Source organism: Notamacropus eugenii, chromosome 5 (assembly GCF_028372415.1).
Source record: "Notamacropus eugenii isolate mMacEug1 chromosome 5, mMacEug1.pri_v2, whole genome shotgun sequence".
NCBI lineage: Eukaryota > Metazoa > Chordata > Mammalia > Diprotodontia > Macropodidae > Notamacropus > Notamacropus eugenii.
In genome coordinates, this window is record NC_092876.1 from 169,844,297 (window position 1) to 169,863,539 (window position 19,243).

At 35.6% G+C, this 19,243-nt stretch overlaps 1 protein-coding gene across 1 annotated transcript; it reads right to left on the minus strand.

The window, feature by feature from the left end:
- Positions 1–4,768: 4,768 nt before the first annotated feature.
- Positions 4,769–5,713, minus strand: LOC140508976 (olfactory receptor 8D1-like). Its single transcript, XM_072616894.1, has one exon. The coding sequence runs from the start codon at positions 5,711–5,713 to the stop codon at positions 4,769–4,771; it is 945 nt and encodes a 314-aa protein (XP_072472995.1).
- Positions 5,714–19,243: the final 13,530 nt, after the last annotated feature.

A 19,243-nucleotide genomic window follows, 5' to 3' on the forward strand; every position in this document is an offset into this window, starting at 1 on the left:
CTCAGAGAAACAGAGGACAAGCAAGTATAGTATGGTTCTACATAGATGCATATGAATATATAGGTCTAAATTTGAGCATGATTATAGATATCTAAGTATGTGTATTTGTAAGTGCATGCATGTGTAACTGCATGCATTTATATATGTATGTGTGTATAGATTGTGTATGTACATATATATGCAGAAATATACACTTATATGTGTGCATATACATATATGCGTGTGTATCCACACTTAATTGTAGCTTTCTTGGAGGTGAGCTGAGAAAAAGAACAAAGTAAAAATGCCTAGAAGAGAATAAAAGAGAATAAAAGAAAACTTAGGAAGCAAGGAAAAGGTGGACAGCTCAGAACACAATGTGTAGTATTTATTACATAGGCTTTCTTGAAGTGTAAATTTATTGCTGTATATTTTGATTCTTCTCTTTCTGCTATGCACATGACAATGATTTTTTCTATTCTTAATGTGTATTTGTTTTAGTATTTAAGTTTATAATGTTTCTTTTTCTTTTCATATTTTGTATTTAAGTTTAAAATAATTGAATAAAAAAGAGGGCAAGCAATTTGATGTAGATTATATATGTGCTGTCATTCAAAACATATTTCAATATTAATTATGTAGCAAAAGAAAACAGACCAAAAACTGCAAGAAAAATAAAGTTAAGGAAAAAGGTATGCTTTGATCAGCATTCAGATTCCATCAGTTTTTTCTCTGAAGGTGGATAATATTTTTCATCATAAATTCTTCACAATTGTCTTGGGTCATGGTGTTGCTGAGAAGAGTTGGTATTTCACAGCTGGTCATTATTACAATATTGCTGTTTCTGTGTATAATATCTTCCTGGTTCTGCTTGCTTCATTTTGAATAAGTTCATGTAAGTTTTTCCAGGTGTTTCTGAAGCCATCCTGCTTGTTATTTCTTATAGCACAATGGTATTCCATCACAATCATCTACCATGACTTGTTCAACCATTCCCCAGTTGATGGGCATCCCCTCAGTTTCCTTTTTTCTTTGATACCATAGAAAGAGCTACTCCAAATATTTTTGTACATATAGGTACTTTCATTTACAGATTTGAAAAAAAAAGCATTTCCACAACAGGGACATGACTTGCCTAAGGTTACACAGTTAGTTAGGTTACACAGAGCCAGCTATTTTATAAATACTTTAAATGTTCTTTTCTCCAAATATCTCTAATAATAATTTTTGATGGTCCGTAGGTTTCCTGAGAGTAAACTATGTATTTGGGGTACAGGGAAAGAATTGGATCCCATCTTATAGGGAACATGAGGACTGACATAAAATTAACAGAAATAAATCAAAAGGATCCTGGGAGGATGCTGGCGTAGGTCAGAAAATTTCAAGCTCTCAAGATTTTCCTCCGAAAAAGAGATGAAATAGTGCCTCTGGGCAAACATAGAGCCATGAAAACAAATAAGAGTAAGGGTCCTCTTGGGATAACAGGAGAAGATCTAAAGCAAAAACCCAAGACTAGATTTCCTCCCTGTGAAGAGTAAGCATCTTCAGGCTAGAGTCCCATTTAATTACAAGTGGCCAGCTGCTTAAACAATAAGCCGCAAACTCTGGGTTTAGCTGGGTTGGGGTCTGCCTTGGCCCCAGCCACAAGAACTTTTACCCCCTGGACAGTGAGGAAAGTTGGGCAGCTAACTTGGGGAAGATCTAGGGAACCTCTCCTGACAAGAAATGCCAGACCCAGCTGCGCTGTGCTGCAGTGAGTGGTAGGGTGAGAAGCAATCACCACAGGCCTCATGAATGCAGAAACAGTGGGGAAGGAACATCGCTGAGTGTATGGGCACTTATGGGAGGCTGGAGGTCTTGTTTTGAGTTCAAGATCAGAGGGGAGAACTGAAAAGGATCAGAGGCCAGAGGCACCATTCCCTCACCCCAGGACGAGAAGTGATTAAAAAACTAAACTATTAATAAAAAATGCAAAGGCAAAGGGGAAAGAATCCAACGATAGAGAGCTACTATGGGAATAGAGAAGATCTGGACTCATCCTCAAAGGAGGATATTGAAGCAAAGAAACCCTTTTCTACCCTAAAGAGTAATTGTCAAGTGGTCACATGTCCAAAAAGAATTCACTGAAGGACTTAAAAAAGACTTTAAAAATCAAATGAGAGAGGCTGAGGTAAAATTAAGAAGAAAAATAAGAACAATAAAAACAAGATGATTATGAGAAAAAATGTCAACCAATTAGAAAAGGAGATTCAGAATCTTAAGAAAATGACTCTGAAAATCAGGATTGGAAAAGGTGAAAATAGCGAATTTATAAGAAATTTAAAAAAAAAGTATAAAGAATGAAAAAATAGAAGAGATGTGAGATGTATCATAAGGAAAACAATGGATCTAGAGAATAGATGAAGAAGAGAAAACATAAGAATAATTGGCTACCTGAAAGTTTTGATAAAAAATCTTGATATATTAACACAAGAACTAATTAAAGACAATTGTCCTGAAGCATTAGAACAAACAGGAAAAGTAGAAATTAAAAAAAAATCCATTGATCATCACCTGAAAGAGATCCTACAAGGAAAACTCACAGAAATGTTAAAGTTAAATTCTGAAACCCCCAGATAAAGGACAAAATATTATAAGCAAAAGAAAAAGAAAAACAATTTACATATGATGGTAACACAATTAGAATCACACATGACCTAGTGTTGGTGACACTAGAAGATCACAGGTTTAGGAACACTATATATCAAAGAACCAAAGAACTGAGCCTCCAGCTGAAAATATTTCCAGTAAAGTTAAGCAGAATTCTGAATGTAAAAAAAAAAAAACATACATCTGATCAACTGTCAGACTTTGAGGACTCTGTTAAAAAAAAAAAGCCTGAACTCACTAGAAGATTTGACATAAAAAAGCCAAGAGAAATCTAAAGTACATACCAATGACCATTTACAAGATACTAAATAAGAATAGAATGTTTACCTTCTATATATGGAAAATGTAAAACTTCTGTCTAAGATTGTTATTAGTAATTAGGTAGCTTATATGAAAGATTGGGGTAGATCTGAGTATGACATGACTTCAGAAAGTAAAACCATTCAAGATCACCTAAAAGTGTAATTATTTTATACAAAGAAGTGCAAGAGGAAGAATCAATACAGAAGAAGCAATTAGATGGAGGGGAGTTTCTGTTAGTTCTGGAAACCTACTTTCATCAAGAAAGGGTTTAAGAGGGGAAAATACATATACATCTAGAAGAGTATAAAAGTCTTCTAAATTTAGAAAGAAATAAAACTCTAAGGGAATAGGGAAGGGAAGGAAGATAATGAGGGAAGCTTTAGAGGGGAGGGTAAGGGAATAGGTTAAAAGGAGGATATAGAAGGGTCTTTAGATTTAGGGGAATGGAGGATAAGGGAGAGATTGCTGGAGTGGTGATAGGTTAAGTAATAAGAGGGCAAGGTAGTAGATAGGAGAGACAGAAAAAAAAGACATGCACAAATATAAAAAGCAAGATGAGGATCTCTTAGGGAAAGTAGACTTTTACATATGTATGTATGTATACATGTATATATCGGTATAGGTATAAATGTATATGTGTATGTATATATCAATACCTATATATTAATATATCTATGCGCAATTGTAACCTTGGGATGGTGTGTAATGGGGGAGGAATGGAGGAAAAAGAACAAAGTAAAAAGTGTATATCAGAGAACAAAAAAACCTACAAGAAAGAAAAGACAAGACGAATAGCTTTCAATAATAATACACAGCATTTAATAAATTGGCTTTCTTGAAATGATGTTATTGCTACATAGTCTGAATCTTCTCCTGTGTTCCACTGTGCACATGACATTTTTTCTTATTTTGTATTTAAGTTTATAATGTTTCTTTTTCTTTTATTATGTATTTAAATTTTAATATCTGTCTAAAATTAAAAAAAATTTAAAAAGATGTATATCAATGTAATAATTACAAAAAGGTATCAATGAATAAACTTGAGTGAGTGATTATACTTTCTATTTGAAAATGTGTTGTGCTACTCAAGGTAACCTTCAGTTCTAATTTTAAAAAGAAAGATTTATTATGGTGGAAAGGAGAAGTTTTCACAAATGAATCACATGAATTCTAGGGGGTAGTTTTTCCCTCTTTTCCCCAAGCAACATCATGCCCAACTTGTAGATTTAAATATATAAAGTCAGACAGCAGTGATGGTAACTTGTAATTTCCCAGAGAGTAGCACTTCCTGAAGTTCTCTCAGTTTCATTTCTGTAACCCTGCCACCTTCAATTGGAATATGGGGGTGATAGCTAATTTATCTGGCAGCAAAGTCATGGGGCAGTGAGTTATTAAAAAGGTAAGTTTTGCTGAAGTAAAGGATTATGGAAGGCCAGGGCTAGGTGAATGGGATAGATAAAGAGGGTTTGGGAAACTAGGTTAAATTGGGGAAACAACTGATGTTGGGGTATTTGGGTGAGAAGAAGGAATGAAAAGAAGTGGACACTGAAAGGGTGTATGTCATAACTCTATAGCAGAACGTAAACTTTTAAGGTCAGGAATTGTTTTATTTTTTTCTTTACATCTCTAGTACCTAACAAGGCAAATTTTTTGAACTTAGTGCTGAATTAATATTTGTTAAATGAATGTTTGAATGAAAATTAAAGGTTCTGAAATTGTAGCCTCACCATCTTCACAATGTTTTCCAAAGGTAATCCTCATTTCATTGGGAAACTGGTTATTTTTTCAAAGTAGAAAGAAAAATCAAGATTATTATTGCTTTTACTTTTTCTTGATGCTACATAGGCCTGGAAAATATTGTACCTCTCATGATTTTCTTTAGTACATCCTTGACATCCTTATTCCTCATGCTGTAGATTAGGGGATTCAGCATGGGGATGACTGCGGTATAAAATATAGAAGCCACCTTCTCTTGAGTCATGCTACTGCTTGATGGTGGCTTAAGATACATGAAAATAATGGTGCCATAAAAGATACCAACAGCTGACAAGTGGGAGCTGCAGGTACTAAAGGCTTTAGACCTCCCTTCAGCAGACTGGATGCGAAGGATGCTAGTGAGGATGAAAGCATAAGAGATGAAGATGGCAGTAGTGGTTGAGAATACATTGAATGTACCAAGAACCATCAACAGAAGCTCATTGAGGTGGGTGCTAGAGCAGGAGAGCTTGAGAAGGGGGATGATGTCACAGAAATAATGTTTAATGATGTTAGGACCACAAAAATACAATCTGGCCATGCAACTTGTGTGAACCAGAGTGGTAAAGGTACCCATAGCATACACCCCTGTCGTCAAAAAGGAGCAGACCAATGGAGACATGATGACATTATAGAGCAGGGGCCTACAGATGGCAACATAGCGGTCATAGGCCATGGCTGTCAGCATAAAACATTCAGAAACAATAAAGAAACAGAAGAAAAAAAGTTGTGTCATACACCCATTGTAGGATATGATGTTTTTACCCCCTATGAAACTCACCAGGAGTTTGGGAGTAATGGCAGAGGAGTAGCAGAAATCCACAAAGGACAAGTTGCTGAGGAAATAGTACATAGGAGACTGTAGTTGAGGGCCAATAGCAATTAGTAGGATCATTCCCAAGTTTCCCACCACAGTGACCACATAGATGCCCAGGAACAGAATAAAGAGGAGCAGTTGGAGGTCAGGCTGGTTTGTTAATCCCTCTAAGACAAACATGATTACAGTCGAGTGATTCAGTGAAGGCATTTCTTTGTAGTGTATCACAAAGGCAACAGTGTGGGGAGAAGACACATAGAAGACATAAATTATTTATCATTGTTTGACATTCTTGTGTTTGTAGTAACTAAATAAATAGATATTAGAAAATGGTGGTACTTTAAGATTTACAATACACTCTATATACATCATTTCAGCTGGGTTTCACAATAAAACCTGAATCCCAGTACTGAGTATTATTATGCTGCAAGCAACTTGAAAGCCCAAACTATATTTTGATTTTCTTTGTATCCTTAGCCAGAGGAAAAGAAGGAAGGAAAGGAGGGAGGAAAGGGAGGAGAAGAAAAGGGAAGGGAGGGAAGGGAAGATAAGCTATTTCTCCAGTCCACCTCAACCACATAAAAATAGTCATCCCCCTCATCTTGCCATCACCCACAAATGTACCACCTCTATGATCAAGAATTCTGAAATCCATTTGTCAGACCATACTCTATTAGGTTTTTCACCTCTCCCTCTGCCTTCCCTTACAAAATTCTACTCTTCATCTGCACTGTGACCTCCCTTGACTTCTCAATTCTCTCCCAGGCCATCTCTCTTGGACTAGCTACTCTCTCTTCTTCTCCCCCTCTTTACCTATTGGCAAACTGATTTAACTCTGTATTTTTGTTTATTGAATACTTATCCCCATCATCATATCACCAAATAAGTCCAGTCAATGCAGAGTCTTGTATCACTCCCACCATTTGTCACCTTTGCTCCTACATGCATACTGCTGAATGAAAGTAGAGACAATCACACAACCATTCAGACTTGGCCTCCTACAGATTTATGTTCTAAACTCAACTGAGCCCTCCCTGCTGATAAGCAATTCTGCTATCTCTTCCTTATCAGCTCACTTTCTAAACCTTTTTCATCCCTCCTTAAATCTCCTATGGTTCCCCTTCCACTCACTCTCTCAACCAACCTAAAACCTTACCTCATATATTTCAGAAAAAATATTGAGACCATTTATTGTGAATTGTCTTTTCCCTACTTCCTTATCTCCTATGGCTCAGGTGCTTCCTATGAATTTCTTTTCCTTCATTCTCTTACATGATGAAGTGATCTTACTCCTTACCAAGGCTAACCCTTCTACTTATTCAAGTGATGCTATTTCATCCTTTCTCCTCCAAGAAATTGACCCATCTGTCATGCCTATTCTTTCACTTATTTTCAACTTTCCCCTATCTTCCATATCATTTACTGTTGCCTACAAACATGCCCATCCATTCCTAAACATGCCCATATCCATTCTGATAAATGCCCTCACTTGATCCTTCCATCCCCACCGTCATCCTATATGTCTTCTGTCCTTTGTTGCTGAACTCTTCAAAAAGTCTGTTTACAATAGGTGCCTCCACTTTTTGTCTCTTTTCTTAACCCTTTATAATGCTTCTACCTTATCCCATGGAAACTGCTCTCTTTAAAATCACTAATGATTTCTTAGTTGTCAAATTCATTGGTCCGTTCTCAATTCTCATTCTGTCTGAAACCTCTGAGACTGCTGATTCCTCTCTCTTCCTTGATACTCTTTTGCAGATTTTTCAGGACACCATTAGAATACTGCTTCTCTTCTTAAGTATTTGGGTGTTTCTCTGACTCTCTTCCTAGATCCTCTTCCATATTAAACCCTCTAGCCATAGCTATTCCTCAGGGTTTTTTTCCTGGGCCCTCTTCTTTTTCCCTTTTATACTGCTTCATTAGATGATTTTATCTGCATCCATGGGTATAATTACAATCTCTATGTTAATGATTCTCAAACATACCTATGCTTTCCCAATCTACCTCCTAACCCCTAATTTGTTATCTCCAGGTGCCTTTCAGATATCTCAAAATGGATGTCTTGTAGACATATTAAATTCAATATGTCCAAAATAAAATGTACTATCTTTTCCCCTAAAACCTCCATCCATCCTACCTTCCTTATTAGTATAAAGGGACATGCCATCAAAATTCACCCTGGATTCCTTTCTATCCCTTTCTCCCCATATTCAAGCTATTGCCAAGGCCTGCTGGTTTCACATTTGCAACATCTCTCAAATATGTCCTCTTCTCTCCTCTGACATTGCCACCACTTTATTTTAAACCCTTATGACCTTAAGCCTTCAGTACTGCAATGGCATCCTGGTCTACCTGGTTCAAGTCTCTTTCTATTTTAATCCTTCCTCTATTCAACAACCAAAAATATTTTCCAAAAGTGTTTTTCTGATCATAAAATTTTTATGTTTCATTTTCTGACATGTACTTTTCAATATGACTTCCTAGCTGTCATACACCAGATACTTCATCTCTCAGTTTCAGGAATTTTCTCTGTCTCCCATGCCTAAAATGCTCATCTTCCTCGGCTCTAACTGTTAACCTTCCTGGCTCCTTATAAGTCCCAACTAACCTTCAGTCTTTCACTGGAAGCCTTTCCCAACTTATCTTAATTTCTGTACCTTCCCTCTGGTAATTATTTCCTTTTTATCCTACATATAGCTGTTTGTTTATCTGACATATAGAAATACATACAAATAACATGTCTGTATCTATATATTCTCTTGCATGTTGTAAGTTCTTCAAGGGAAGGGGCTCATTTTTGTCCCTTTTTGTTTACCCAGGCTTTAGTACAGCACCTTTCACATAGTTGTTGTTTAAAAAGTATTTATTAATTGAGACAGGAAAAGTAGGTTGGACAAGCCTTTCAAAGGTAAAAATAGAAGTTTATGTTTTTTGTCCCAGAGGCAATAGAAAACCACTGGAATTGGTTGTGTAGTTTCATGGGTGTCTTTTTTGACTAAGGAATATGACTGTAGCTGCAGTGTGTAGAATGAACTAGGCTGGTAAAAAGTTGAGGGAGGAAGAACTAATCAGAAGGTTGTTTCAATGATTTATGTGATGGATAATGAGAGCTTGAATGATAACGATAGCTATGTGAGTGTAGAGCAGTGATTGTCTTTGAGGAATGTTGTAAAGGAAGAGATGACAAGATTTCACAAGTGAGTGGATATGTTAAGTGAGAGAGAATGAATAGTCTGAGAGAATGACAAAATTACGAACTGAGGCACTGCCAAGATAGTGCTATCTTCAATAAAAAAGAGAAAGTTTAGAAAAGTAAGATTTTAGAGGGAAAAACCTTAAGCTCCATTTTAGACATGTTGAGTTTAAGATATTTCCAGAACATCCAGTTTGAAACATAAAATAGGTAATTAATGATACGAGACTCAGACTTAGGGGAGAGACTGGAGGTAGAAATCTAGAAGTTGTAAAGATGCGTAAAGATGACCATGGGAAATGATGGGATTACTGGAAGAGTGAGTATAGAGGGAAAAGAGAAGAAGACTCGGAATCATATCCTGTGGAAATCCCACAGTTAATATATCCATATAAATGATAAGTCATCAAACACGTTTGAGAAAGAGGAGCCACACAGATAAGAAATAGCCAGGAGAGAGTGTGTAATGAAAACTCAGAGAGTTCCCTTCAAATTTTAGCTCAAGCACCACTTTCACCATAAAATTTTGTAAAATCTTCAGCTGCTTCATGAAACTATCTTTTATTTATTTATATTATTTCTTAAATGCATATTTGTATATGTTGCATTTATCCAGTAAATTACAGTGACTTTTTTTATTAGTTGATTGATTTATGATCTTACACAAAACAATTTAACTCCTGAAATTCCCAATTTTCTTGTTTCCAAATCAAGTAGTTAAACTAATCAATTCTTTTCAACTATCACATCCTATGATTCTGTGATTAATCTTCACTGAGTTCCCAGAGTCTATTGAATAACTATGAATGCAAAACTCTGCATTATTTCACTCACTATACGTTTGTAGCATTGTCTGATACTATGCATGTCCATTGTCTTTCCTTTTGTCTAGCCAAAACATTCTTTTGATTCCCCCAAGAATCTCCCAGTTTTTTAATAAAAACGACAACTATGTTTTTGTCCATGTCATGCTATGCCTGAAATGCTTTTCATTTTCAATTGGATATATCTAATTCTTACCACTTTATTACCCAGCTTAAAGCCATCTCCTCCATGAAGTCTTCAATTATCAGGAAGGCATTTTCATTTCTCTGATCTCAGTTATTAGTTAATCCTTTTAAAATCATATTTCAATATTTTATTGATATATTTTATCTCCTTAATATCATTTCCAAATATAATCTTTACCCCTCCCCTACATATTAAGCTATTTTTGTTAGCCAAGAATTTAAAAGAAAGATAGTAAAAACAATTCAGTAAAACTAACAAATACATCAACTGAATGTGAAATGTTCCACACCCAGGGTCCTTTACCTTTGCAAAGACAAAAGGCATATACATCTTCTCATTTTTATTTTGGGATCAAACCTTGTCATTAAATCACACTTTAACATTATTATATCTTGCTTATATATTTCATATCTTCCATCATAAATTTTAAAGTTCATGATGACAGAGAATGTGTTTTATGAATCTTAGTGTGCTTTCACAGTGCCTTACCCATAGTTTTGTCTCAATAATATTAATTAAATTCAGTTAAAAGTAATTGTTTGAACTCACATAATATCCTTTGTGAGTCTGAAACTAAATTACAAGCAGAACAGAACTTGGTGAAAAGAGCACAACTCCAATTAGAATAAAATGCCTTTCAGGCTCTGCTACCTTTCTTTTCCCTTCCCTTCTATCTTATCTCCTTCTCTTTATTCTTTTCAGGAATAGTTGATCATTTTTCTTTCCTCACTTAGTAGGCTAGTCCTTTCCTAATAAATTATACTGTGCATCAATAAAAAGTATGGTTTCTTTCTCAAAATCAATTCCACTATCCAAGACTCAAATATGGTGATTCTTACTGACTTAGATCCTGGAAATCTTATGAGCAAGTGGGATTGCTTTATCTTGTAATAAATGGAGCCAAGGTGAAAGTGGGAAGGAGAAGAGGAATCATTTTTCAAAAAAAATCATCAATTTTTAGGAACAATGAACTTTGGTAGGAAAATATTTGAAAAGCAATTAAAATTTGTTACAGGCTGATGTCAGTCCATGGCTGCCAGTCAAAAAATAGTGCTGTTTATCAAGGTGCTACTTTTCCCTATCTTCCTACTCCTATAACTTCTAAAAAAAACATTTAAGATCATCTTCTTGCTGTAACTTTCTTTTTCCTTTCTTAACACAATTTTAGTTACGTCCATTCTTCTACAGATTCTAGAGCAGCATCACATAGAGCCACTGACAATTGCATACATATCTTCTACAGATGTTACAGATCCTAGAGCAGCATCATATAGGGCCATTGAAAATTCCATATATATCTTTCTTCATATCTTACCTACACCTTGTCTTCAGTCATGCAAGATGGCTTATAGATGGAATTGAAATAAAAGCTAGTTTGAGTTCTGCCAGTAATACTGACTAATTCATTTCCTACCCATCTCTAACTAATTTGTATTGTCTCCAACTGTTTCCTCATCTGTGAAATCAAGATAATCTTACCCAAGGTATCTAACTCAAGGAGTTTTTTTTGAGGTTAAAATGAGAATATCCATGGGAAGTCTTCTATGAACTTTAAAGACACATTTAATTTTTGGTTATTCTTATTTTCACTGTACTCAAACCTTGAGTTTACACTAAATGACAGATATGCAGCTAAAAATCCACTCAGCTTTTATGGTTCTGCTGGTGTTAGTCATGTTCACCTCCTGCCTGTGCTGCTGCTCATAGAAGGTAAGATTTGGGGATTTATAACTAGAAGATCATTTAGAGATTCTCTCATTCAAGCACTTCATTACACAAATAAGTAAAAATATGTTAAAGGGTGAATAGGGGAAGATATTATTGAACTTTCAGAACTAAATGTAGTTTATATGCTTCATACAATCAACAGCTTAGGGATTACTTAATCATTAGAAATAGGTGAAAGGAAAGATTTTTTTCATCTTCAGTAGACAGAGATCAGGAGTGGAAAAGTAAGAAGAGAATCCATAAGCAAGAGAACTGATGTATGGAAGGTAGAAAAGATCCTATTCTGTCTCATCATCCTTGGCTCACATTCCTATGGGAACAGAAGAGACAGGGTGTATCTCTAGTCTCTTCTTGATAAACTGCCTATTACCACATTGTGTACATTAGGAGTAGTTCTTTTGTAAGGGAACTTTCTACCTCAGTTCCCACAACCTGATTTATTCCAAACATTTCCTGAAGATATAGGGAAACTTGGTTACTTACCTCGGTCTTTTTGGGATTAGAGGAGTCACTCCTCTGACATAACTATGAGGCAGCAACAAGATGTTATAATGGATAAAATTCTGAAATTTGAGTCAGAAAGAGCTGCAATAATATCCAGCCACAGGCATTTAATAGCTCTCTACTCTTGGGAAAGTCACTTAAACTTTGTCAGTCCCAGTTTCTTCATTTATAAAATAAGGATAATAATAAAACCGAGGTCCCAAGATTTTTATGACAAAAATGAGATATTTGGAGAGTTTTTTTTCAAAACATTAAAATGTTACATAAATATTGGTTATTATTATTTGGACTCTTGTAATATAAAAATAATCTGTGGGGCTGTTTCTACAGCAAATTGTCACTGATCAGCATCCCAAAGAAATCATGCTTAGAGAATGGAACTTCTGGTGTTTTTAAATGAAAATATAATTTCCAAAATAGGAACCTTTCATTCTCTCCAAAGATACCAGACAGAAATGAGATTTGAAAGCATGCAAAATCTGAGCTTCTTAATTGAGGTGAAACAGAGTTTTCATTTATTTGTGGTAATGAGATCTTTTGGTCCCAAGAATGTTATTAAAGAAAGAATCCCCCTAGGATCCCATAACTTCAGATTCAGATCCCAAGGGGAAATGCTGCCATGATGAAATGGAAAAATATTTTTTTAAATATATAAATTGCCTAGGTAAGCACAAGAAAAAAATACAATATGTAATAGACTTATTTTAGAACATGAGATTGAACAGGCTGTAAATGGACTTCCTACGAAAAAGCACCAGGAGCAGATGGGTTTACAAGAGAGTTCTACCAAACTAATCAACTAATCTGAATGTTAAATAAATTATTTGGAATAATAGACAAAGAAGGGATCTTGCCAAACTCCTTTTATGCAACAAATATGATACTGATACATACCCCAGGAAGAGTAAAAACAGGGAAATAAAATTATAGACTAATTTCATTAGTGAATATGGATTCTAAATCCTAAATATTCTAAATGCTAAAATGAATTCTAAAAATTCAAAATAAAATATGAGATAAAAGATTGCAACAACTTATTGCAAAGATTATACATTATGATCAAATGCGAATTTTACCAGGAATGCAGGGATGGCTTAATATAAGGGAAAATTATTAACATAATTGATTATATCAATAATAAAAGTAAAAAAATGGGATTATTTCAATAGAGGCAGAAAAAGCTTTTGATAAAGTGCAGTATTCATTTCTATTAAAAATACCTGAAGCTATTGGTATAAATGGATTTTTCCTTGAATAAATTTTTTAAAAAACATTTACCTAAAATCCATCATCAAGCATTATTTATAATGTAGCTAAGCTAGAAGTCTTCAAAGTAAGATTAGATGTGAAGCAAATATGTCCCTTTCACCAACATTATTCAATATTATATTGGAAATCCTAGGAACCCCTAATGAAAGAAGAAAAAGAAATAGAAGGAATTATAAGAGGAAATAAAGTAATAAAACTATCTCTTTTCAAAAACAATATGATGATGTAATTGGAACATCCCAAAGACTCAATAAAAAAGTTAATTGAAACAATAATTTTAGCAAAGTCCCATGATATAAAGTAAATTCACACAAATCAGATCCATTACTTTTTAAAGTCTAGATAATCAATGAAACAATAAATCCATTCCTGAATTTTAGTCTTTCCTGATATCTGAGGGTATAAACGCTAACTTTGAAATTTTAAAATTGACTCTTGGTGCTGGTTGGAGCTGGCCCTAGCACACCCCTTTAGCCCTAGGTTAAGAAATCCTGCTTTAGATAACACTTTTTCTAGGTGACATCATATTGGTTTGATATGGAAATATCCAAGGATTCATTGATAGGTACTGTTGTCAATTGTACTTATCAATGCATAGATTTATTTTTAAGAATTAGTTTTTATCAGAAGCAGAGCCAAGATGTCAGAGTGAGACCAACAACTCACCTAAGCTCTTAGACAAATTCCTTCAGATACCTCTAAAAAGAGAATCTGACCAAATTTTGGAGGTGCAGAATCCAATAGGAGATAGACTGTGGCAGATTCAAAGCCCAGGACAGACTAAAAGGTCCATGGGAAGGATCTGTTCTGCGGGGGTGAGCCCATAGCATAAAGCTCAGTGAGTCCAGCACAGAGGAGCAGGAGGGCCCCAGAAAATCTGGGACAGCAGCAGGCAGAACCAGTGGAGCTGCAGCCCAGGGTGAGAGACCAGCAGAACTGAGCAGTGATAGCCACTGAGCACCAGATATCAGTGCAGCAGCTCCTGAGACTTTCAGCCCACAGATAAATGTCTGTAAGTCACCTACTTGAACTTCTGGGAGCCAGGATGGTGGAGTGATCAGTACATGCTCTCTCCTCTCCCCTTGATGACCTTGAAAGAACCATGAAATATTTCCCCAGAAAAATCCTGGATCAGTGGAAACAGCAGAGGGGGCAAATAGTCTCATAACATGTGAGGCTAGGAAAATAGCTAAGGGGGATTCCTCCTACTGTGGTGGAGGCAAATTGGAAGGAAAAGGGACCAAGGACAGAGGAAAATCGCACTAGGACCCAGGTAAGCCTCAGCACCAGGAGAGGAACCCCAGGAGGGGTGGAAACTCACACTAGCATCTAGGCATACCTCAGCACTCCCAGGGAAATGGGAAGACAATAGGGCAGCTGGGATCACCATCCCCTGAGCTTGGCTTTGCCTCAGTTCAGCTGAGGAGATCTCCCCTGACCAGACCACCCTCCCCCCCCCTGCCCCAACTTAACAAGCTAACTCCGGAGCTGATCAGGGAAACATGAAACAAAAACCTATTCTTAGTTTTTTTACACAAGTCAGCTCAACACCAAGTTCTGCAGCTTCCAACTGAAAGAACCAAAATCCAAAACACACAATCACCATTATGAACAAGAAAAAGAAAAAGAAGGGAGAAAAAACCATTGAATCTTTCTATGGGGACAAAGACCAAAACACAAATACCAAAGAGGTCAATGGTGTGACTGTACTTCCATCTGAAACTTGAGAAGAGACCATAAACTGCTCACATGCACAAGCAGCTCTCCTGGAACAGCTGAAGAAGGAAATAGGAAAAAAAAAACCTGGCCAATGATTTTAAAAGTATAAAAAAAGCATTCACTGATGAGAACATATCTTTGAAAAGGAAAATTGAACAAATGGAAAAGGAAGTACAAAAATTAGCTGGAGAAAATAACTCCTTAAAAGGAACAATTGGACAGATGGAAAAGGAGATACAAAAGTTAACTGAAGAAAACAATTTGATAAAGATTAGAATTGAGCAAGTAGAAACTAATGATTCCATGAGAAAACAAGAACCAGTCAAGCAAAATCTAAAGAAAGAAAAGATAGAAGAAAATGTAAAATATCTAATTGGAAAAACAACTGACCTGGAAAATAGATCCAGGAGAGAAAATTTAAGAATTATTGGCCTGCCAGAAAGCCGCAATGAAAAAAAGAGTCTGGACAACATCTTCCAGGAAATCATCAAGGAAAACTGCCCAGAAGTGCTAGATCCAGAAGGCAAAATAGTCATCGAAAGAATGCACCGTTCACCTCCCAAATGGGATCCCAAACTCAAAACCCCAAGAAATATCGTTGCCAAATTCCAGAACTACCTAGTGAAGGAGAAAATACTACAGGCAGCCAGAAAGAAACCATTCAAATATCAAGAAGCTACAGTCAGGATCACACAGGACCTTCTAGCTTCTACATTGAAAGATCAAAGCAATTGGAATCCAATATTCCATATGGCAAAGGAGTTGGGAGTACAACCAAGGATCAACTACCCAGCAAAGTTCAGCATAATATTTCAGGCAAAGAGATGTTCATTCAATGAAATAAGGGATTTCCAGACCTTCCTGACATAAATGCCAGAACTTAATAGAAAATTCTATCTTCAAGTGCAGGTCTCAAGAGAGGCATAAAATGGCAAATGGGGTAGGGGGGGAAACTTGTTACTCAATTTGGGCAAACTGTTTACCTCCCTATAAGGGAAGATGATACCTGTTAATCTTGAGAACTGTGCATCTATTAGGAAATGTAAAAGGGATATACATAGAGGGAACAGGTATGAAGTAAATGATGTCATGTTAAAAATATGATTTAAGTATGCGAAAGGATTGTAATAGGAGGTGTGAAAAGTAGGAAACAGAAAATGGTAAATTAAATCACAGGAAGAAGTGCAAAATTATAGTAGAGGGAAAGAGGGGAGAGAGATGAGCACTCTTTGAGAGGTACTCTCATCTGATTTGGTTCAAGGAGGGAACAATAAACTTTAGTATATAATCCTAACTAGCTCTATAGACAGTAGGAGGGGAAGGGGGAAGAAAGGGGAGAGAAGCTAAAAGGGAGAGAAGAAGCAGTAAGGGTAAAGGGGAATAAAAGGGAGGGGGGCTAAAAGAAAGAAGGGAAGGCTGCAGGAGGTGGTGGTGAAAAGTGAAAACTACTGAGGAGGGGAAGGGAGACGGGAGAGCTAAAAGCACAGACGGTGGGAAAGAGGATGGAGGGAAATACACAAATTGTAACTGTAACTGTGAATGTGAATGGCATGAACTCTCCTTTAAAACGGAGATGGACAGCAGAATAGATTAAAAGCCATAATCTAACAATACAAGAAACACATTTGAAATGGGGGGATACACACAGGATAAAGGTCAAAGGTTGGAGCAGAATATATTGTGCTTCCACTGGTGTAAGAAAATCAGGAGTAGCAATCCTAATCTCAGACAAAGCAAAAGCAGAAATAGATCTAATCAAAAGAGATAAGGATGGAAACTATATCCTGTTAAAAGGCACCATAGACAATGAAGCAATGTCATTACTAAGCATGTATGCTCCAAGTGATATAGCATCCAGATTCTTAGAGGAGAGGTTGGGGGAGTTGAAGGAAGAAATTGACAGCAAAACTATACTAGTGGGGGACCTCAACCTCCCCCTCTCTGAACTTGATAAAGCTAACCTCAAAATAAACAAGGAAGAGGTTAAGGAGGTAAATAAAACTGTGGATAAGGTAGATATGAAAGATCTCTGGAGAAAACTGAATAGGAATAGGAAAGAATATACCTTTTTCTCAGTGGTATATGGCACATCTACAAAAATTGACTATGTACCAGGACATACGAACCTCACAACCCAGTGCAGAAAGTCAGTCAATGCATCCTTCTCAGATCATAATGCAATAAAAATTATATGTAATAAAAGGCCATGGAAAGATAAACCAAAAATCAATTGGAAACTAAATAATCCTAAAGAAGGAGTGGGTTAAAGAAGAAATCATAGAAACAATCAACAACTTCATTCAAGAGAATGACAATAATGAGACAACCTACCAAATCTTATGAGATACTGCAAAAGCAGTTCTTAGGGGAAGTTTTATATCTTTGAATGCCTACATAAATAAAACAGAGAAAGAGGACATCAATGAGTTGGACATGAACCTGAAAAAGCTAGAAAAAGAACAAATTGAAAATCCCCAAGTAAATGCCATATCAGAAATACTGAAAACCAAAGGAGATTTTAATAAAATTGAAATTAAGAAAATTATTGAATTAATAAATAAAATCAATAATTGGTTTTATGAAAAAAACTAATAAAATTGGTAAACCTTTGGTCAATTTGATTAAAAAAAGAAGAAAATCAAATTACTAATATCAAAAATGAAAGTGGTGAACTCACCTCCAATGAGGAGGAAATTTAAACAATAATTAGAAATTATTTTGCCCAACTTTATGCCCACAAATTCAATAATCTAAACGAGATGGATGAGTATTTTAAAAATACAAATTGCCCAGATTAGCAGAGGAAGAAGTAGAATACTTGAACAACTCCATTTCAGAAAAAGAAATTGAACAAGCCATCAATGAACTCCCTAGGAAAAAATCTCCAGGGCCAGTTGGGTTTACAAGTGAATTCTATCAAACCTTTAAAGAACGGTTAATTCCAATACTATATAGACTATTTTTGAAAATTGGGGAAGAAGGAGTTCTCCCAAATTCTTTCTATAATACAAATATGGTTTCGATACCTAAACCAGGAAGAGACAAAACAGAGAAAGAAAATTATAGACCAATTTCTCTAATAAATATAGATGCAAAGATTTTAAATAAGATTTTAGCAAAATGAATACAGCATCTTATCATGAGAGTAAAACATTATGATCAGATAGGATTCATACCAGGACTGCAGGGCTGGTTCACTATTAAGAAAACTATTAGCATTATTGATCATATCAACAACAGAACTAATAAAAAGCAGATGACTATCTCAATAGATGCAGAAAAACTTTTGACAAAATACATCACCTATTCCTATTAAAAATACTGGAGAACATAGGAATAAAGGGAACTTTCCATAAAATAATAAGCAGTAACTACCTGAAGCTTTCAGCAAGCATTATATGCAATAGAGAGAAGTTAGATACATTTCCAATAAGATCAGGGGTGAAACAAGGATGTCCATTATCACCACTATTATTTAATATGGTACTAGAAATGTTAGCTGTAACAATTAGACAAGATAAAGAAATTGAAGGAATCGGAATAGGCAAAGAAGAAACTAATTTATCACTATTTGCAGAAGATATGATGATATACTTAAAGAATCCCAGAGATTCAAGTAAAAAAACTACTTGAAATAATAAACAACTTTGGCAAAGTTGCAGGTTACAAAAAAACCCCATACAAATCTTCTGCATTCCTATATATTAGCAACAAACTTAAATAGCAAGAGATAGAAAGAGAAATCCCATTTAAAGCCAGGATAGACACTATAAAATACTTGGGAGTTTACATGCCAAAACAAACCCAGGGACTATATGAACACAATTACAAGACACTTTTTGCACAAATAAAGTCAGATTTAAGTAAGTGGAAAAATATCAGTTGCTCATGGGTAGGCCGAGCTAATATAATAAAAATGACAATTCTACCTAAATTAATTTACTTATTTAGTGCCATACCAATTAAACTATCAGATAATTATTTTCTAGAGCTGGATAAAATAATATCAAAATTCATCTGGAAGAACAAAAGGTCCAGAATATCAAAGGGACTAAGGAAAAAGAATGCTAGGGAAGGTGGCACTGCGCTACCAGATCTCAAATTGTATGTATAAAGCAGCAATTATCAAAAGCATTTGGTACTGCCTAAGAAACAGAGAGGTAGACAAGTGGAATAGACTAGACCCTCAAGACACAGTAGGCAAGGAATATAGCAACCTCCTACTTGATAAACCCAAGGACCCCAGCTTCTGGGATAAGAAGTCACTGTTTGACAAAAATTGCTGGGAAAACTGGATAACAGTGTGGTGGAAACTA